The 17,883-nt window shown below is 36.7% G+C and overlaps 2 protein-coding genes across 4 annotated transcripts; both read left to right on the forward strand.

Moving 5' to 3' along the window:
- Positions 1-854: 854 nt before the first annotated feature.
- Positions 855-4,571, forward strand: LOC110921470 (CTL-like protein DDB_G0274487). 2 transcript variants are annotated; one of them, XM_022165795.2, is made up of 7 exons: positions 855-1,159; positions 1,794-2,266; positions 3,042-3,225; positions 3,321-3,545; positions 3,631-3,747; positions 3,811-4,044; positions 4,132-4,571. In XM_022165795.2, exons 1-7 carry the CDS (start codon positions 1,091-1,093, stop codon positions 4,345-4,347), a joined length of 1,518 nt encoding a protein of 505 aa, XP_022021487.1. In that variant the 5' UTR covers positions 855-1,090; the 3' UTR covers positions 4,348-4,571. The 2 variants fall into 2 exon arrangements, with proteins under 2 accessions (XP_022021487.1, XP_035843013.1); XM_035987120.1 differs by having other exon boundaries at positions 1,044-1,159; positions 1,775-2,266.
- An 8,558-nt stretch (positions 4,572-13,129) lies between these two features.
- Positions 13,130-17,311, forward strand: LOC110923052 (transcription factor HBP-1b(c38)). Of its 2 annotated transcripts, none has more exons than XM_022167238.2 (11): positions 13,130-13,527; positions 13,850-13,938; positions 14,030-14,124; positions 14,306-14,530; positions 15,171-15,248; positions 15,335-15,394; positions 15,487-15,564; positions 15,665-15,722; positions 15,899-16,170; positions 16,244-16,480; positions 16,967-17,311. In XM_022167238.2, the coding sequence occupies exons 1-11, from the start codon at positions 13,466-13,468 to the stop codon at positions 17,111-17,113; spliced, it is 1,401 nt and encodes a 466-aa protein (XP_022022930.1). In that variant the 5' UTR covers positions 13,130-13,465; the 3' UTR covers positions 17,114-17,311. The 2 variants fall into 2 exon arrangements, with proteins under 2 accessions (XP_022022930.1, XP_022022931.1); XM_022167239.2 differs by having other exon boundaries at positions 13,435-13,527; positions 13,855-13,938.
- Positions 17,312-17,883: the final 572 nt, after the last annotated feature.

Raw genomic sequence — 17,883 nt, forward strand, 5'->3', positions numbered from 1 at the left:
ATAAGCTTCGTGTTAACTGGTACTCGTATCGAAAATACAGGTTCGTTATTGGTACATGAAGGTAAAAACCAGCACCAGCCTGGTACATAAAACGCCAAAAGTCGGTACCGGATTAAGTTTGATAATCTTTTAGTTCGAGAAATTTGGTACTGCTACCGGGTACCATTTGCTCATCCCTGATCACGGGTACCATACGAACACCAACGGTATCGTACAACCTTTTTTTTAGTTTCATAGGTAGGGATGTGCTCGGTGCCAATTGATACCGAATCGGTATTGGTACCGAAAATATCGGTTACGGTATCAGTATATGAAGGTAAAAACCGGTAGCGAACCGGTACCAGGAACGCCAAACGTCAGTACCGAATTGGTACTTAAGATCTTTCGGTTCAGGAAATTCGGTACCGGTACCCATTACTATTTTCTCATCTCTGACTACGGGCTTCTACCGAACAACATCATTACCATACAACTTTTTAGTTGATTTTCTTTCGGTTATTTTTTAGTGTTTTTTTCTACATTTTCTTTTTATTTTTGTCAGCGATTCTGTGTGCAACGCGCTCATAGTGATTTCAAACACATATAAACATTGACTAAATAACAAAAGAAATTCGTCGCAACGCGGCACGGTTTTTATAACTAGTTCTCTTAATATAAAAAGTTAAGTTTTCTATTCTAGTAATTTTCCAAAAATTTGAGATATTGTTTCCATGAAACTCCTCTCATTTGACTACTAAATAAATATTCTAAAGACGCACATTCTCTCACGTTAAAACTATATTTCGATAGTAACATAAAATAATTTATATTTCATATCTTGCCATAAACATATAAAACACAAATCAAATCATGAAATCAACTATACAACACACTTTAACATTATTATCTTATATCCTCCTGATCTGCTCCATGACATGACACTGTTGCTTCAATTGAATCTTGTTTTGCCGTTGAATTTCAGTTTTTTCCATGGCTTTTCTTCTTTCCAAAACCCTAATTATTACCCACTTCCTTTGACCTCCCTCCCTCCCTCCCTCCTTAAATACAATTACTCAACCGCTTTTCGTATGTATCACTTCATCTCATCATCATGAATCCAATTCAAAGTCTTCCTTCTTCTCCTGAAGACGACTCTGGCTCCATGACCACCGCTCCACAGGTAATTTCACTATTATGCTGTTATGTTAATCGAATTTGATTGGTAGTGGAACGTATTTATTAGGTTGAATTTGTTGATTACTGATAGAGAGGGTGGTGTCTATATCAAAAACACATATGTTGAAGACGTATTTATCTGTACAGGCATGTTCAAATACAAATAGATCTTAACTTGAGAAACGTAGGTAGCAAAGTGCTGATATGAATACAAAGTGTTGATGTGTAAATAACAAAGTGCTGCTGATATTATGTAACAACACAGTGCTGATATTATGTAACAACACGGTGATGATGTCATGTGTTGTTACATATCAGCGCTGTGTTGTTACCTATCAGCACTTTGTTATTCGCATATCAACACCTTGTGTTCATATCAGTACTTTGCTTACTCACGTTAAGATCTATTTGTATTTGATCATCCCTCTGCTGATAGATATATTATATCTTCAATATGTGTGTTTCTGTTATAGACAGTTGATAGCTACAGTTAGATTATGTGGCAAAACTAGTAATGGAAATATGTTGCTGGTTTCACTTGGAGTTATGCTTTATACATAAAAAACTACAAGTTAGGAAGCGTACTGAATATTGTTTTTCTAAATTTTATTTGATTAAGGTGTGAATTTGAACTATAGAGTGCAGGGCAAAGCCAGATAAGTGCAGATAGTGGTAACTTAATGTCAATGGAACCGGCTTTTGGGGATTCGCGCCATTGGCAAGACGTGTTCTGGCTAGGAATTTTTCTTTTACATTTGATTTTAGTAGGTCTTGCACTCGGGGTACTCGGGATTAACAGATTTAGAAAGAAAGATAGGCTTAACATAGATCAATACACAAACAGATTCATCGGAAACCAAGCTGATTTAACCGAAGACTACTGGCCACTATACGCTATTGCCGCTGCGGTCGGGACCGTTCTTGGGTGGGCTTGGTTATTGTTACTCGGTTCACGCGCCAATCAAATGATGAAGATATCGGTTCACATATTAACTACTTATCTTGCGGTTCTTAGCGTTTTTTGCTTTTGGGACAAACTGGTTTTCTGGGGCATTGCTTTTGCTATTGGTTCCGGTTTGCAGTTTTTATACATCATATCGGTCATAGACAGGTTATACTCAACACTAAGACCTGTAGTTTTTAGAGTAAATTGCAATTTACATCCTTTATGTTTGAGCTTAGTTGTAGGCGTTGTTCTTTAACTCACGAAATTACACCAGATGTCCTTTGTGTTATTGTTTTTAATCAGGCGGTGCCCTAACTTTCCGTTAAGTCTTAACACGTGCCACTCGCATGAGGGCACAATGGTCATTTTTACTTAATATCTTTAGTAAATTGCATTTTACGTCCTCTGAGTTTCAACCTAATTTCAGGCTCAGTCCTTTAACTAACGAAATTATAGCAGATGTCCTTTGTGTTACAGCAAAAGGACACCGCCTGTATAGAATCTGAAACATAAAGGACATCCGCTATAATTTCGTTAGTTAAAGGACAATGCCGGAAATTTGGTTGAAACTCAAAGGACGTAAAATGCAATTTACTTTAGATATTAAGTGAAAATGACCATTATACCCTCATGTGAGTGACACGTGTAAAATGTAATTTACTCTAGATATTTACTGTAGATATCAAGTGAAAATGACCATTATACCCTCATGTGAGTGGCACGTGTTAAGAGTTAACAGAAAAAATTAACTGGGTTAGGGCAAAAGGACACTGCCTGATGAGAAACAGTAACAGAAAGGACATCCAGTGTAATTTCGGTAGTTGAAGAGCAGCGCCTGCAATTTGGCTCAAACTTAAAGGACGGAAATTGCAATTTAGTCTAGTTTTTACTTCTTACCATTTCAATTCTTTTTTTAATTAGTGTTTTGACTTTTGTTTAGACTTCCGTTTACCATGTTGGTGCTGCAACGGGCTGTAATGATGGTATGGAAGCTTCCAGACGTTATGAGAATAGCATGCGTATTCATGGTAGTCATGTGTCTATGGCTAGCACTATGGTCGTTCGGTGCAGCCGGTGTAGTGGCTTCAAGTATCGGTGACGGTGGAAGATGGTGGCTTCTTGTGGTGAGGTGGCCAGTTTTGCTTTCAATAAACTTTTCGTTTAACATTAACTGAAACATTATTTGTCTCATGTGATGACGTGTACATAATCCATGCAGGTTTTCTCAGTGAGTTTGTTTTGGACAGGTGCGGTTCTTTGTAATACCGTTCATGTTATAGTATCCGGTATGGTGTTTCTTGTGCTTATTCATGGCGGTCCAGAGGCGGCATCAATGCCACGGGACCCACTGATTCAGTCTTTACGGTATGCTGTAACTACTTCTTTTGGAAGCATTTGTTACGGCTCACTTTTCACTGCTGCTATTAGAACACTACGGTGGGAGGTAAATACATTTTTACTCACTTTCATTTGCAAACACGACATAATGGATAATATTGTTCTAAGTTTAAATTGGTTATATTTACCAGATTAGAGGATTCAGGTCAAAGATTGGCAACAATGAATGTCTTTTGTGCTGCGTGGATTTCGTGTTTCATCTAGTCGAAACGCTAGTTCGTTTCTTCAACAAGTACGCGTATGTGCAGGTGCGTAAATAGTTTTCGAAATCCATGCATGGTGAATGTTTGATTTAATTGTTTATTTTTTAGATTGCGATTTACGGGAAAAGTTTTAATCACTCGGCTAGAGACGCATGGGAACTATTTCAATCAACTGGCGTTGAAGCGCTTATCGGATATGATTGTTCCGGTGCTGTTTTACTGATGGGAACACTCTTAGGTGGACTTATTACCGGAACTTGTGCGGTAATTTTGACCAGGATTAAACATTCTGACCGTGTGATCATGATGGGGTCCACATCGGTTTTGATGGGCATGATCTTGGTAAGTAGATGCGAACCATCCTGCATTTTTGGTTTCGTCTAGAAGACCAAAATGAAACGTAAACATTTATAAACAACACTTTTGTAGGTTGGATTAGCAATGGTAGTGGTTGAAAGTGCTGTTACGTCAATATACATATGTTACGCAGAAGATCCGTTGTTGATACATAGGTGGGACCCGGAATTTTTTAACCAGATGTCAGAGACGTTACATGAACGTCTCCAGCACAGAAGCTCTCGAGGAACGCAAGTCTTGAACCGAAACCGGCCTGTTGACCACATACAAGAAACAACTTCTGTATGATCCTTAGCTCTTTTTTTCTAACTTTTCTGCAGATTTGAGGTTGGTTTTGTGTCAGTTAGTGAATAATTTTAGTTTTTGTTGTTTACCCTGATATTTTTGTTTCGATTTATAAAAAAATTGTAATTTATCCTGTTCTTTTTTTCCTTTTAGGTCTGGTTTTGTATATTTTTAATCAAACATATGTTTTGATAATTTGATGTGTAATTGTGTATATTTCTTTTCAAGTGCGGCCTTTATTTTATTCTAGGAATGAATGTTTGGGCCTTTATTTATGAACAATTATTTGGGCTTTCTTTTTAATTTCCATTGTTTCATACATACCATACTACCATCTATAACCGATTTATAACCCGACCCACTTCACAAAAAAAAAAAAAAAAACGGCTTGGGCTTGATCCAACCTGTCAGTTCATATAACAGTTTGTAGTCTCGTTCCCTTAAACCGGTTTGGACCAACCCGATTTGAAATACATGTTGAAAAAACCTTATTTTTGGCCCATACCGGTTTGAACCCAATCCCAATCAATTTGATAGGTTCGGAAAATTTCCCACCTAAACCGGCTTATAACCCGAATCGATTTTATACAAATCAACTTTTTTTCACCAACCCAATTCGGTTTATAAGGCTTGGTGGGTATGGAATGGATCCCCTGAGGGCTTCATTGCGTCACCTCAACCCATGTCAACAGGGGGTTTATTCATTCCTTTCAATAACACACATGCAATGAAATAGAACTCCTCAATCATTACTCAATTATTTATTTAATTTAGTTTCAATTAAAATTTAATCCATTATTTTTATTTATAAATTTAAATTAATCAACATATAAAATTTAGAAACATTAAAATTTAAAATATAATTACATAAGTAAAAATAATTTAACCAAGTTAAAATAATTTATAATTATTTAATCCATCCAAATTTATGAAGCATTTCCATTTACAATCCCGTCTTATAAATAACCAAACCCTAAAACTGATGCTCCTACTTACTCTCTCTCTCTCTCTCTCTCTCTCTAAAACTGATATAAGCGGTCCCCTTTTCTTCCCTTCCGTTAATGCCCGTTATTCTGCCCGCGAGATGAAGTGGCGCTCCCGATGGCAGCCAGGCATTGGGGGAGGGAGCGCTAACGGGCCTTATCCGGCTTAGGTGGAGAGGGGTGCTAGCCCATACACACAAGGCTGACCCAAATCGGTTTTTCCTAAAACCGGTTATAATTGGGCCGAGGCTGCACAGGCCCACTATCAACTTTGATCGAAAAGTGGTGTTTTGTTGTGATAGCGTGTTGGCTTATATTACTTACTATTTTTGGGCCCGGAAAAGTAAAAAGGTAAAATTGGATTAAAAGCAGATCATAAATGCATTGAAAAAAATGGACGAAATGAGCGTCACAATCACATCATCTTTTGCGCCCACTTTTCCAGCAGCCAACAGCAGGTGTGTTGAGTGTAGCTATATCATACTCTTTTAATTAATATTTTTACAATAAGATTATGATTATATGTGTAATATTCAATATAAGTACACATCATTTTTTATGTATTCACCACCTATTTTATAACGAGTTTAAGACAAATTACCTAGGCATTTCACCAAAAAAATATAAATATTCGAATGTTTAGCGTAGAGCCTTGTTTTATAAACAGTGATTCATTAGGCCTTGGGGTGTGTGATGGAGCTCCTAAGGGCTTTATCAGGACACGTCAACGCCACGTACGATCCACGTTAGCCAAGGGCTTTATCATGCTCTCCCTTAATTTGCAGGGTGTGTGATAAAGCCCCATATTAAACAAAATTAAAAAAAAAAATTGATTGGATGAAATCAAGTGAGCCCCACCTGAACACATTCTTCTTCCTCGATACCATGGTAAAGCCCCCCTCCGGCCTTAGTTTGGATTCATAATGATAGCTAGACTGCTAGAGTGTTGATTTTGTCGGATTGAGCGGTTAATACTGATGAACCTGGATATAACTTGTATACATTCATGTAAAAACATTAACTTTTTATGCAAACAAGTCTGATTCGAATACAAACATTTTAAATTGTATATTTAAATAGATTAAACGTGTTGATAAGTCAAAACGAGTTAGTGGGATGCAATCGATTTGTAAGCGGGTTAGATGGGTGTTAAACAATATGATTGGTTATACACGAGGTTATAGTATAGTCGTAATGGGTTGGGTATTCACTTTATAAAATATATATTTTAACCTTTTTTTCTACCTAGTGAAATTACCCACGTCCCACAGTGGGCAATCTGTATTTATTTCATAGGAATCTAATCAGTATAAAACTAAAGAGGTTAAAAGTGTATATTATATAAAGTATAAATAGCAGAATTAAAAAAAAAATTTGACCAAGTAACTGTTACATGATTTTGTATATTGAAGATATACTGACCTTAACAGTAAGGCTCCGACATTTTATTTTCACTCTATTTCTCTCTCTATATATCTATGTATATATAGAAAGAGACAAAGAAAAGAGATGTTTGAATATTAACTCTCTCTTTGTAGATATAAAGCAAGTAATTTTTGAATAAGTTGAAGTCTAACAATTTAATATTAGTAAAATCCAAACACTGACATATTTTATTAAACAAGTTAAACAAACACATCATTGTGAGTTAAACTAATATATACCTATATGAATTTTATGTTTGTAAAATGAGAATTTTAAAAAGTTAGCAACTCAATGCTAAGCTTATTTAAAGGAGGTGTCTAAAACACACTCATATTTTACTTGATACACCTCGTATTGTAAGAGAAAGCGTTACGAGTAAGAGAGGTGTAACTACTAAAAGATGAAGTGTATTTAGTAGCTCCTTGTTTAAATCTATAATTTAGTTAGGGTGAGAGAGACACTCCCCTCTTAGGGAAGTCTCCTCTCTTACGCACACCCAATCAGGTTATGCCACGTCAACTCCCCTCTTAAACTCCTCTCGCACCTCAATTTGATGGCGGCACTCCCCTATTAGGTGACTTGTTTTTTATTCAAAAAAATGTTGATTGGTTGAAAATGAGGGTGGCCCCACCATCTTCTCTCTCCTTCTTCGGTGAACAAGCCCTGAACAAACCCACCGATTTGGCTCCCCTCTTGGATGACGGCACCTTCCCACACGGCATTTATGGTCCCCGAATGGATTCCCCGACGGTGCCCCCTGCACCCTTATAAAAAGGACGATTACTCGTAATGACTAATAATATGCTTAATTATTTGTGTTTTACTAGATTAAATTAAAGATATTTTTCTAAAATACCCTTTTTAAACTTAAAAATTTTGCTAGAAAGAATTTAAGATATAAAAGAAGTTTAATTATAATATAATTAATAATGTAAGTAAAAGTTTTACCTGCTGCTACTTACCAAGCCTACCATATCAAGATACAGACGTAGGTGCACCTTGAACTACGCTCCCACGCGCCAACCCTACTGCCAACTGCTATCCACTCTTTACTTGGTACAAACGTCGCCCGTATATATAAAAAAAAATTATCATAACATTTTTAAATAAAAAGAGAGTTATCGTAGTATAAATATACTTATTACGACATTTTTAAAATAGTCCTGTCATGTCTCGTATAAGTTTTCCTTTCAAAGTACTAGTTTTTGCCCGTCAATGTTGCAGGACACTAAACCGAATATTTCTCTCTCATAACATTACGTTTCTATTTCGTTTACTTGTACATGCTACTAATAACACGATCTAAAAAATAACATCGAGTAAAAAAGGATGGAAAAACTGCCACTTAGCAAGAATTAAAATAAAACAATGGCAAAACTATAAATTTGAGCCGAGTGCATAATCATAATTTGGCTAGGAGAAGAAAAAAACCAATTGCAAAACTGTAAATTTAATTAGGGCAAAATCGTAATTTGGCGGGACCAATGGTGAAGTGTCAGGAAGCTGTTTGGCACTATTTCCCTCCATGTGAAATGTAAGATACTAGATTTTTGTAAACGGTGAGAACGCTTATGAAATTTAAAGAAAACAATGAGAAGTATGAAAACGGTTAGAACGCTTATGAATCATCCGATCAAAACAATCTATAGATTAGATTGGCACGAAGACGTTTTCGTAAATAAAACATAAACTTTTTAAAGTGGACGTGCTTCGATAAGGGTAAAAGGGTAAATATGCATCTACAAAACACATCAAATGGGACCGAAACATATATACTTCCCAGAGAAACCTCCCCAGCTCCTAAGAAAATGTGAAAACCATAGAAAACGTGAAACCACAAATATTATGGCGTCTAAAGATCAAACAAGTTCCAGAGTCAAAAAACATAGTGAGTTAACTTCGATTTATATAACAACCCTCCTGAAATTTTTCAGACACCTAATATATTTTAAAATATCCCAAAATGTCCTAATATATACCCCGTATGCGAAAACGGACTCCGAATACTTTAATTTTATCAAAAATCAAATAAAATAAATAAATATATGGCCTCGCAGCCCGCGACGGAGAAGACACAAGGCCTACGCGGGGCGCGACAGCCTTGCTACGCAGCCTCACCCTGAGCTGCCACGTGGCAGCTTCGTGTCGAGAAGCACAAGAATCAGTAATCAAGGAGGATACTGAAAAGCTAAAAGGAATGATTAAAAAATTAGAACAAGGAACCGATTGAATTTGGAGATTCCATAAGAAAATAATGTGGATACCTAAATTAGAAAACTTACGTCATTGTATATTAGAAGAAGCCCATAAGTCTAAGTATACGATGCATCCTGTAAGTGATAAGATGTATCAGGACTTAAGAAAGAATTTTTGGTGGATAGGAATGAAAAAGTATATAGCAACTTACGTTTCTAAGTGTTTAACCTGTTCACAAGTCAAAGCTGAACATCAGAAACCCTCAGGTCTATTGCAACAGTTAGAAATGCCCGTATGAAAATGGGAATTGATAACAATAGATTTTGTTACCAAATTACCTAAAACAAGAAAAGGTAATGATACAATCTGGGTGATTGTAGATAGGTTAACCAAGTCAGCTCATTTCCTACCGATGAAGGAAACTTTCAGTATGGAACAACTAGCTAAGTTGTATGTAAATGAAATAGTTTCATTACATGGAATTCCTTTGTCAATTGTTTCTGATAGGGATAGTCGTTTTACCTCTCATTTTTTGGCAAGTTTCCAAAAAGCAATGGGAACCAAGTTGAATCTAAGTACCGCTTATCATCCTCAAACGGACGGACAAAGCGAAAGGACGATTCAGACAATGGAGGACATGCTTAGAGCTTGTGTAATTGATTTCGGATGTAATTGGGATGATCACTTACCATTAATAGAATTTTCTTACAATAACAGTTATCACACGAGTATCAATGCTACACCATTCGAAGCACTTTATGGACGAAAGTGTCGAACCCCAGTCTGTTGGGCAGAAATTGGGGAAAAGCAACTATCTGGACCTGAAATAGTACAAGAAACAACCGACAAGATTATTCAAGTTAAGGAACAACTAAAATCGGCACGTGATCGACAAAAGAGCTACGCTGATAACAGACGCAAGCCATTAGAATTTCAGGTAGGAGACAAAGTGTTATTAAAAGTCTCTCCTTGGAATGGAGTGGTAAGATTCATCAAAAGAGGAAAGCTAAGCCCCAGGTATGTTGGACCTTTTGAGATTATTAAAAGGATAGGACCTGTAGCCTATCAGCTACAACTGCTAGAGAAAATGGCAGGAATACATGATGTATTTCATGTATCTAATCTCAAGAAATGCTTAGCTGATGAATCACTGGTAATACCTCTTAAGAATATAGAGGTAAATGAACAACTTAAATTTGTAGAAAGGTCTCTACAAATTGAAGACAGAAAAGTCAAGAACCTCAAGCACAAGAGATTAGTTATGGTCAAAGTGAAATGGAACTCCAAAAGAGGACCAGAATACACATGAGAGCTTGAATCAGAAATGCAAAAGAAATATCCACACTTGTTCCAGTAGATCTCGAGGACCAGCTCTAAAACAAGGTGGGGAGGATATAACAACCCTCTTGAAATTTTTCCGACACCCTAATATATTTTAAAATATCCCAAAATGTCCTAAAATATACCCCGTATGCGAAAACGGACCTCGAATACCTTAATTTTATAAAAAATCAAATAAAATAAATAAATATATGGCCTCGTGGCCCGCGACGGAGAAGCCACAAGGCCAACGCGGGGCGCGACAGCCTTGCTACGCAGCCTCACCCTGAGCTGCCATGTGGCAGCTTCGTGTCGAGTCTAGGTGGATGATCGGACCACCCTACGCCCTAGGTTCCCTACGTCGCGGCCCGCGAAGGCTAAGCCTTGGGGCGTCGCGGGGCGCGACGGAATGTATGATCAGCCCTGTAAATTGGGCGATCGAGCTCAGTTTCGATTGTTCAATTTTCTTTTCTCTCTCTCAACATATAAGCTAATATTCTCGGGTCTAATACCCCCTAAATAACGAAGTTCTGCTCCGTTGTAAGTATCATAACCCCTGGATACGTATTAGATACGCTGCCCGATTGATCTAGGGTTCCGTAACGGCTGTCGTGGTTCTGCACGACGTAGTCGTTGGAATGCCGTCTCGGGGAGGGTATTACTAATGTTAAAATGGGTTATTATACTAACGCGTATGCATTTGTGTAATTTATAGATAATCACCAGGAAACCATTACAGAAAACCTAAGACAGCAATGTGAGTAATCTCCTTTTTGCAAATTGTTTTTACAAAACCTCACACAATTAATAATATATTAAACAGTTATTGAGTATTTGTAAGGATACAATTATCGTCGGTATATTTGGGGTTTTGTATACAAAATTTGTTACTACCTTGCGAGGAGTAACACGACCATAAGTCGAGATGACAGTACTGTGGGTGGTAATTAGTATGACTTAGAAACAAATGTAATTGCGCGACCGCCCTCAATACTGTACAATGGTTTTATTAAGTATTTCCTACTGACAAAATGTTTTTAAATGCGTTTCAGGTAACAAAATGTGAAAGCCAAATAGAAGCCAACTGGACAACACTGAAGGCTTGGAAAAGTGGCTATGAAGTTACCTAAAATAAAATAGATGTTTATATTAAATAAAATAGGGTTTATCCCTATAAAAATGTGTGTACCTGAAACTTGGGATTTTCCCATATATTTAATATATTAAAGATGTGGTATTTTACTCTGATAAAATATTTTCTAACTACGGTCCTGATGAAATTTCCGCTGCCAAAATGGATAAAAACAAATACCACCAAAACTGGCCGCGGCCGCCCGTTCCCGGGGTGTTAGGGGACGGGGGTTGCGACAATTTACATTATGCTAGTTTTATGATGTTTTTGGCGTTCTAATTTTATCAATAAATGTGCAGTTTTTATGGGTGTGGAAGAGGAAAGGTCATCTGCTCTAAAACGCCAAAGAACCTCCGAGCAAAGAAAGAAGACAACAACAAAACATGGTACACATTGTTACTTTTTATGATGTTTGTTTATAAAACTCCATATATCATGTAATATACTTTGATAGTTTGTGACTAAACGTCAAAACATGTCTCGTTTGTATAATATTGTTTAAATGTATGAGAACGTCATTTTACATATATCATTTGTGTTATTAAACGCCATGTATCATCTGTGATTGTCTTATTGAACAACATATATCATTTGTGTGTGTTGTTAAACGCCATGCATCATTTGTGTTATTGAATGCTATGAAAAACTAAAACGCCATGAAAATTAATCATGTTTTATAGGCGAAGAGGGGTTGAAGTGAGAATAAATGTGCACACCGGCATGGCCCAAAACGTCAATAAGAGGAAGGCCTTAAGTCAGGATGTTGAGGTTGAAGAAGAACCGTTTTATGAGTTCAGTGGGGCTCGGGTTTTGTCAAGATTAAAACCTACAAACTTGACTGCTTGGTTTATAAATCTAAATCAATATCAAAGACATGCAGTAGAACACATGGGGTTTGGTGCTGCACTAAGGATGAAAATAAACAGCATACCCACAATGCTTGGGTACTGGTTGGTTAAAAATTACAATGGAAGAACAAACAACCTAAATGTTGGCAGCCATACAATACATATCAATGAAGAATTGATAAACTCTTTAACGGGTATACCGAATTAAGAGGTGGTCGTGCAGGGGAAAACAAGGTTAGCAACTAATGACCAAGTAGTGGCTGAGTGGAGAGCACCGTTCAAAGGGACTGCCTGGATTAGCAGACCAAATGTGACGCTCTACTTTGATGACATTTTGCCTGAGATGGATAGCTTCGGGAGAAACTTCTGCCTAAATTGATCTATAGATAAAGGACAAAATTTGTAATTTACTCTATCTTCGTTTTAATCATAATTGAACCGTCTTAACATGCCTACTTTTAGCAACTAAGTAATAAAAAAATTCCCAAAGTTAATACTAATTTAAAAGTCGTTTTACAAATTCTAAGACTAGGGTGTGGTATATCACCCCTGGCCATCCCGTCGTAGCCAAAGGGAGTGCTATGGCATGACTTCACCAATGGGTTAGCGGGCGTGAAAGAGGAGAGAGAGTCACCCAGCCAATCAGATTTCTTCTTCTTTTTCTATTTTTTTATATAGAGTAAATGGAGGCTTTAAAGGGCTTTATTCCATGCCGTGCAAGTTAATAATAACGACTCTCGATTAGGTGTCACCTCCCCAATATAAGGTGGCACTAACTTGGCATAATAAAGCCCATAAAAGCTTTAAACCACACCCACCAACTTAACATTTCCTGGTATGTACGTTTCAAACTCGCACTGAAGCGGCACCACTTACCCACTAGTTGATATATATAGTCGAATTAAACATCACAGTCACGCGCCAGGTTAATAAAGTGGGGAAGACGATAGTTATATGCATTTGTTCGGACTGGAGGTGCTGCTACCGGTATCGGGAGACTAAAATGCTCAAACTTGGGGGAAAGAGAGAGGGGTCAGAATATGCAATAATGACAAAACAAATCTCTCTCTCTCTCATATCTGATACATGGACTATTATTTTGGGTGTAATTGCCTAAGGCTATCGTACTGATTCGCTATCTTCTCATGCCAGTAAAATAAATAAAACATCCATCCCTTTTAAAGATTTCCCATTTTCCACCATCATCATCTACAACAATGCAAAGCTCCCCTCACCCCTTCTCATCTCCAGACCTTTACCCTCCATTTTTTAACATTAGGTACACACTTTCTTGATTATTATTCATTGTTAGTTAGTTTCTTGCTAAAAAGTTCTCATTTTTATTTGTGGGTCATAAACATTTTTACTCATTGTTAGTTTCTTGCTAAAAAGTTTTCATTTTTGATTGTTGGTCATAAACATTATGAATTTTTGCAAAAAAGTTTTCATTTTGATTAGTGGGTCATAAACATTTTTGTTCATTGTTAGTTTCCTACTAAAAAGTTTTCATTTTGAATAGTGGGTCATAATCATTTTTGTTCATTGTTAGTTTCTTGCTAAAAAGTTTTCATTTTTATTGGTGGGTCATAATTGATAAACAGAGCAGATGAAAATGGAAGAAATGATGCACGTTTTGCGGATCTTGGAGAGCTTCAACACTATCAAGAGGATGCTGTTGATTTAAGCAGAAGTAAGTTATGTTTTTTTTTTTTTTAAAGAAATATATGTGTATGTATATATTTTGGTGTATCTAACTTTGAAGTTGTTTTGGGGTTTGGTAGGCTCTTTGTATAATGAAATAAAATCAGGGAATGCAAATGCAAATGCAGCAGCTGTTTTTTCTAACAATAGCTTACAGTTTCGCCAGCATCACATGGTAATTATAACTTATTAACTTAAATAGTTTATATTAAATTAAACATGGGTATTATGAATTTTTGTATGTTTGTATGATTTTAACATGTGGGTGCATTGAAAGTTTCAATTTTTTTGTGTTGTTGTGCAATTTCTCATGTGGGTTTGTTGGGAAACTGAATCTTGTTTATTGGGTTTTTTAGAATTTTGGGTCAAGTATAGATATGAGCTCAATTGGGACAGGGGTGGATACAGGGCAGCAGTTCTTGATGCAGCACCATAAGGTGGTGGCGGCAGGTGGTGGTAACGTCGGCGGTGGTGGTGTTATGGGGAAAGGGCATTTTGAGAATTGGGGTGAGTCTGCAATTGCAGATAACAGCCAACAAACTGACACTTCTACTGATATTGACACTGATGATAAAAATCAGGTCTTTATTTTCCTTTAATCTTTTAAATTGTTGGGGAATTGGCCTGTAATAATCCCACCTAGACCTTATTGACCATTAATAATCCCACCTCAGAATATTCCCCACACCAGTCCCACATTTCACCTATTTTTCCTACAATGGTCTCCCGTTAAAAAAACTTAACGGAGTTAAGCTTTTTTCCAAATTACAAACAGATTTTTTAGGGATTTTGATCAGAACGATGATACGAGTCCATTGATGTAAAACTTACTTCGAAATGGTGCTCCAAGTGACTTGATTTTGGTTAATTGGAAATTTAAACACCCGAATTGAAGCGCCGTTTTCATCGTTTGGAGTACCGTTTCGAGGCAAGTTTTACATCAATGGACTCGTATCGTCGTTCTAATCAAAAGCCCTAAAAAATCTGTTTGTAACTTGGAAAAAAGCTTAACTCCGTTAAGTTTTTTTAACAGGGGACCATTGTAGGAAAAATATGTGAAAGGTGGGACTGGTGGGGGGAATATTCTGAGGTGGGATTATTAATGGCCAATAAGGTCTAGGTGGGATTATTACAAGCCAATTTCCCTAAATTGTTTAATGTCTTTATATTTTCTAAATGATCATTAGGTTTGATGAACATGTTTTGGATATTTTTCTGTAGTTTAACAGTGTTCAAAATGGAGGTCAAGTTGTTGTAGATTCAACAGAAGGATCAATGGGAAAGATTGGAGACCAGAAGGTTTGTAAATGACTTTTTTTCGGAATTTTAAAAACAACAATTGATATAAAGTTTTCCGTTTTATTATATCGTGTCATGTCGATCAGATACTTCGAAGGCTGGCTCAGAATCGAGAAGCTGCTAGGAAAAGTCGATTAAGAAAGAAAGTATTATTCTTGCTTTCATACAACACTTTGTTTTCTGTTTTACATCACGTTGTTTGATGGTTTTTGCTTAAACGTATCGCGTTATAATGCAGGCGTATGTTCAGCAGCTGGAAAATAGTCGACTCAAGCTTACGCAGCTTGAGCATGAGCTTAAACGAGCACGCCAGCAGGTACCCATATGGTCAAATTGTAACACGAAATGCTTGCATTTGAAAATCTTTATTTTAAAAAAAGCTCAAGTTAATTTTTTATTTTTTTTTTCGTACGTAGGGTATGTTCATTGCTGGTGGAGTTTCTGGAGATCAGAGTAGTTTAGTTGGTGGAAACGGTAATTTTAAATTATTTCTTTACCAATAATAATATTTTGTAGCATCAAAGGCATGAAACTAATTACATGACAAATGTAATGCGTTAAAAGTATTTAATGCTTACAACCTCTCTAATCTTTCTATTCAAACTGTCTTTATGATTTGCGTATTATGAAATGTTAAAACTTACTAACAGGAGCCTTAGCATTCGATCTGGAATACGCACGATGGTTAGATGACCATCAAAGGCTAATTAACGACGTGCGGTCAGCAGTAAACACTCATCTTCCCGATAACGAGCTTCGTCTTCTCGTTGAAGCGGTTATGTCACATTACGATGAAAAATTCCGTCTTAAAAGCATAGCCGCAAAATCCGATGTGTTTCACATGCTTTCCGGCATGTGGAAGTCGCCAGCCGAACGTTGTTTCATGTGGATAGGCGGTTTTCGCTCTTCTGAGCTTCTCAAGGTTTGACCAACCGTTTGACCGACAATTCCTTAACATGTAGAGTATGTTCCATTAATGTGTTTTGTTTGTGTAGATACTCGGGAACCATTTGGAGCCGTTGACGGATCAACAGTTGATGGGGATATGTAATTTGCAGCAATCTTCGCAACAAGCAGAAGATGCTTTGTCTCAAGGGATGGAAGCGTTGCAACAATCTCTCGTCGACACGCTCTCGGTGGGGTTTACGAGCTCGGGTAACGTAGCCGATTACATGGGTCAGATGGCTATAGCCATGGGCAAGCTTGCCACACTCGAAAACTTCCTTCACCAGGTAAATTTTAGACCTAATCCTTGTAAAAGGGGCAATTTCATATATACCCATGCAAAATTATAAATATCACATATACCCGATTCATTAAAAATAATTTAATAAATAACAATTTTACCCTTATTTTTTTCTAAAACTTTGAAATCTCATATATGACATTTAACTTCAAATATTATATTTACTCATTTATAGCTTAATTTATTTAGCTTAAACATTATATATGTAGAATACTATTGTTATGGGTAAAATATAAATTTAAGCTAAAAATGTGTTATATAAAAATATGAGCATATATGAAAACTTGAAGTTAAAAAAATAAGGGTAAAATGACCATTTATTAAATTGTTTTTAATAAATTGGGTATATTCGATATTTTATTTACTTTGTAAGGGCATATATGATATTTTTTAGTTTTGGTCGGGTATATATGAAATTAATCCTTATATAAATAAATGGATAAATAATATTACAAATTTATGTCTTTGACAGGCAGATCTACTGAGGCAGCAAACGCTACAGCAACTGCACCGGATATTGACCACACGGCAAGCTGCAAGGGCGCTTCTTGTGATTAGTGATTACATGTCACGTCTACGTGCGCTGAGTTCATTGTGGTTAGCGCGCCCCAAGGACTGAAGTCGACAAATTTGAGGAGGGTAAGCTTGAAATGAAAAAAGAAAATGTATACTGGCTTAGTTTAGAAGCTGCTAGTGGAGGGATAGTGATAGGGTCTTTGCTGTTGTAAATTACCACCTCTTTAGTTCTCTCTGGATTTCTATTTTATTTTATAGGGATTATAAAGCCATGAAAGCTTTATTGCCAAGGCTTTTTCTATTCGAGTTATTAACAAATTTGTAGTGGTCTTGGTTAAAAGAGCGCTAATCAGGCGTGCAAAATGCGCAATGCTGATGAGGTGACTGAAACGCATTGTCGTCAGTTCTTGTGGCCCGGGGGGTTAATTTTACCAAAATTTTTTTTAGTGTAAAATATTGGATTTTTAAGAGTGGCCGTGCTCGCTTATTTGGATTTTGAGAGTATGGCCCCCACTGATTTTTCATACAACAACAAAACATAGGGTTATATATAGTACACAATTTAGTTCAAAGTGCAGGCCTTTTTGGATAAGAGCAAAAGTACATGTAGTTTAAACATAACCATGAGGACACATTTGTCTGTTTACATATTTATCAAAACCACCCTCAGTAGTCAATAATACCTATACCATTTTGAATATATATCATCTTCTACAACTCATGACGTACACACAAGTACCAGGTACTATGATGATCCAAGATTCTTGTGTCCTGCTGGATGCACTCTGCTCCTTTCAGTATTCTTCTTTGGTTTATTATGTCTTCTTCTAAACCGGTGCACCCCGCCACGAGGTATAAACACCCCGGTTCCAC

Source organism: Helianthus annuus, chromosome 17, assembly GCF_002127325.2.
Source record: "Helianthus annuus cultivar XRQ/B chromosome 17, HanXRQr2.0-SUNRISE, whole genome shotgun sequence".
Classification (NCBI taxonomy): Eukaryota; Viridiplantae; Streptophyta; class Magnoliopsida; order Asterales; family Asteraceae; genus Helianthus; species Helianthus annuus.

What these genes read in the sequence shown, in the direction of transcription:
- LOC110921470 (XM_022165795.2), top strand. Translation starts at nt 1,091, where the DNA reads ATGAATCCAATTCAAAGTCTTCCTTCTTCTCCTGAAGACGACTCTGGC. An exon ending in GAAGATGGTGGCTTCTTGTG is followed by an intron (nt 3,226 to 3,320) that starts GTGAGGTGGCCA and finishes TAATCCATGCAG; the next exon opens with GTTTTCTCAGTGAGTTTGTT. An exon ending in TTTTGATGGGCATGATCTTG is followed by an intron (nt 4,045 to 4,131) that starts GTAAGTAGATGC and finishes ACACTTTTGTAG; the next exon opens with GTTGGATTAGCAATGGTAGT.
- LOC110923052 (XM_022167238.2), top strand. Translation starts at nt 13,466, where the DNA reads ATGCAAAGCTCCCCTCACCCCTTCTCATCTCCAGACCTTTACCCTCCA. An exon ending in AGTTTCGCCAGCATCACATG is followed by an intron (nt 14,125 to 14,305) that starts GTAATTATAACT and finishes TGGGTTTTTTAG; the next exon opens with AATTTTGGGTCAAGTATAGA. An exon ending in AAAGTCGATTAAGAAAGAAA is followed by an intron (nt 15,395 to 15,486) that starts GTATTATTCTTG and finishes GTTATAATGCAG; the next exon opens with GCGTATGTTCAGCAGCTGGA.